The following is a 2104-nucleotide window of genomic DNA, read 5'->3' as shown; positions in this document are numbered from 1 at the left end:
ACCCGCCGCACCAACAGGCGACGCACCGCACCCGCCACGCTCCGCGAACGCCCTCAACCACCTTCGATAGCTCACTCCGCCTGCAGCGGCATCGGTGGTTCAGTCTGCTCTGAGCCACGGAGCCGAGCGGACGGACGGGAGCGGCCACCTGACGGTCTGAGTGTTTTGAAATGTTGTGATTGTTTTTGAACTTGCGATTGAAGATGTCGAGAGTCAACACGCTGACACTTTTCGTGCCGAGCGGAGTGCCGAAGTGTGAAGAACTGGCTATCATTTTAACGGAAGAACTGGGATTGAGTCTGTCTGAGATTGACTGCGTGCAGTACGAGCATCGTTCGAAGTACGTGCACGTGAAACTGCATGACGACGAGAAGCTGGACGACATCTTGAGGGAGCCTACGCGCTGGATTGGTGACGCCGACAACGAATTCGCCGTCGTGTGTTTGCTGAACGGAGCCAAGGTCACCAACATCAAGATCCAGCACCTGCCGGTTGAAGTAGAAGAGGACGAACTTTGCGAGGCGCTGAGTGAGTACGGCTGTATGGTGGGGCTCGACTTTGAGCACTACGAAGATGGGCCTTTCAAGGGACTGAAGACCGGGGCGCGGCTGGGCATGATGTCCATCTGCAAGCCCATTCCTAATTTTGTACAAATCTGTGGCTTTGAAGTATTCCTGACGTACCCAGGACAGCCAAAAACATGCAAGATTTGTGGGGGTACAACCCATCTCCGTGCCCAGTGCAGCGAGCGCCGCTCGAAGCTTGTTGTTTCGGACGCACACCCGGAGCCTTGCCCGGCCAGCGGCGACCCGCCCCCCCTCCTCCCCCCTGCCGACGACGCCAAGCCGCCTGCAGCTCAAGCAGCCGACGCGGACGCGACCCAACAGCCACGCGCGTCAACAGGCGACGTCACGCTCCCAGCAGCCGACGAGCCGCCAAAGCAACAACCGGTGGGCGAGCAGAAGACGGAGGGCGGGGGAGGCAACAGTGAAGAGCACCAAAACGCAGGAAAATGGCAAAACTTTGAGGAGGTGTTGGCGAGAAGAAGAAAATTAAGCGACAGTAGAAAAAGACAGGCAAGTGGAAGTCCGGAAATGGCCGTTAGAAGAACAAGTACGAGAAGCAAGAAAGAAAAGAACCCAGCCAAGAAGAAATGAAATTATTTAATTTTTAAAATGTACTGTTTGCTCTGATTTTATTTTTGAATTTTGAAGTACTGAATATTGTATTCTCACGATTTCTATTGATCTACACGGCACAGAAATAAACTGTATCAAAGAGGGGGTTAGAAAGCGACAGACGAGCAACGTGTTAAAAGAGTAACGCCGTCCGCGTGGAGCGCAGTGGCGCTGCCAGCGTGGAGTAGGGCCGCAAGTTTATGCGGAAGGGAGGGGTATCGCCGGCACACCCAGGAGAGAATAAGTTGGAAGACGCAAGAGCGTGAAGTATCGGCAGGTTTTTTTTAGTTTTGCACATTCAGCCGCGCTGAACAATTTTAATTTTTTACCTGTCTGTAAATCAAAAAGATCTCAATAAAAGTGTTGAAAAAAAAAGTGGGCAGCGTGGTCGGCCAGCTACCCTGAGGTCGCAGGTTCAACTCCCAGTAGCCGAGAACATTCTTGAAAGATGGTTATCAGAAGCTCCCACGAGTGTCTCAATGGAAGGTCCTGGTGGGATGTCCCCATCACTTGCTCAGGGCCAGACTGCAGTCGCATTCGGTAGTACTGGGGGACCTCCCAGCTGGGACATCCCGCGTCCCAACTAGGTCGTACCCGGGATGTGTTTAGGACTAAGGCTTGTCGACTGGGAGCGGAGCCTATTACTCCACTGACTAAAAAAGTTTTATTCTGTTTGTGTGTTTATTTGTTACCTTTGCGAAGTGCTTGGGCATAAAACCGTGACCTTTGAGCGGGGTCAACGGCTCGTTCCAGAAGGTGGCGGACTGGAAGATCTACACTCTGTACTCACTCAATTAATTAGTGGAATTCATAGATGAATTTAAAAGCATATCCCAAAACTCGCTATGACGTTTTATTTCTTTCGGGAGACATTAAGTCCGACCCGCAAATCGATATGTGGACCATAATGACAGTTTTACGCGCTA

The 2104-nt window shown here is 51.9% G+C and overlaps 1 protein-coding gene across 1 annotated transcript; it reads left to right on the top strand.

The window, feature by feature from the left end:
• Nucleotides 1-127: 127 nt before the first annotated feature.
• Nucleotides 128-1249, top strand: LOC127750791 (uncharacterized). Its single transcript, XM_052273278.1, has one exon. It carries the CDS (start codon nucleotides 204-206, stop codon nucleotides 1155-1157), a length of 954 nt encoding a protein of 317 aa, XP_052129238.1. The 5' UTR covers nucleotides 128-203; the 3' UTR covers nucleotides 1158-1249.
• The last annotated feature ends 855 nt before the right edge of the window (nucleotides 1250-2104 follow it).

Source organism: Frankliniella occidentalis, unplaced genomic scaffold (genome assembly GCF_000697945.3).
Source record: "Frankliniella occidentalis isolate FOCC.00 unplaced genomic scaffold, Focc_3.1 Scaffold260, whole genome shotgun sequence".
NCBI lineage: Eukaryota > Metazoa > Arthropoda > Insecta > Thysanoptera > Thripidae > Frankliniella > Frankliniella occidentalis.
This window is presented reverse-complemented; position numbering and strand designations above follow the sequence as displayed.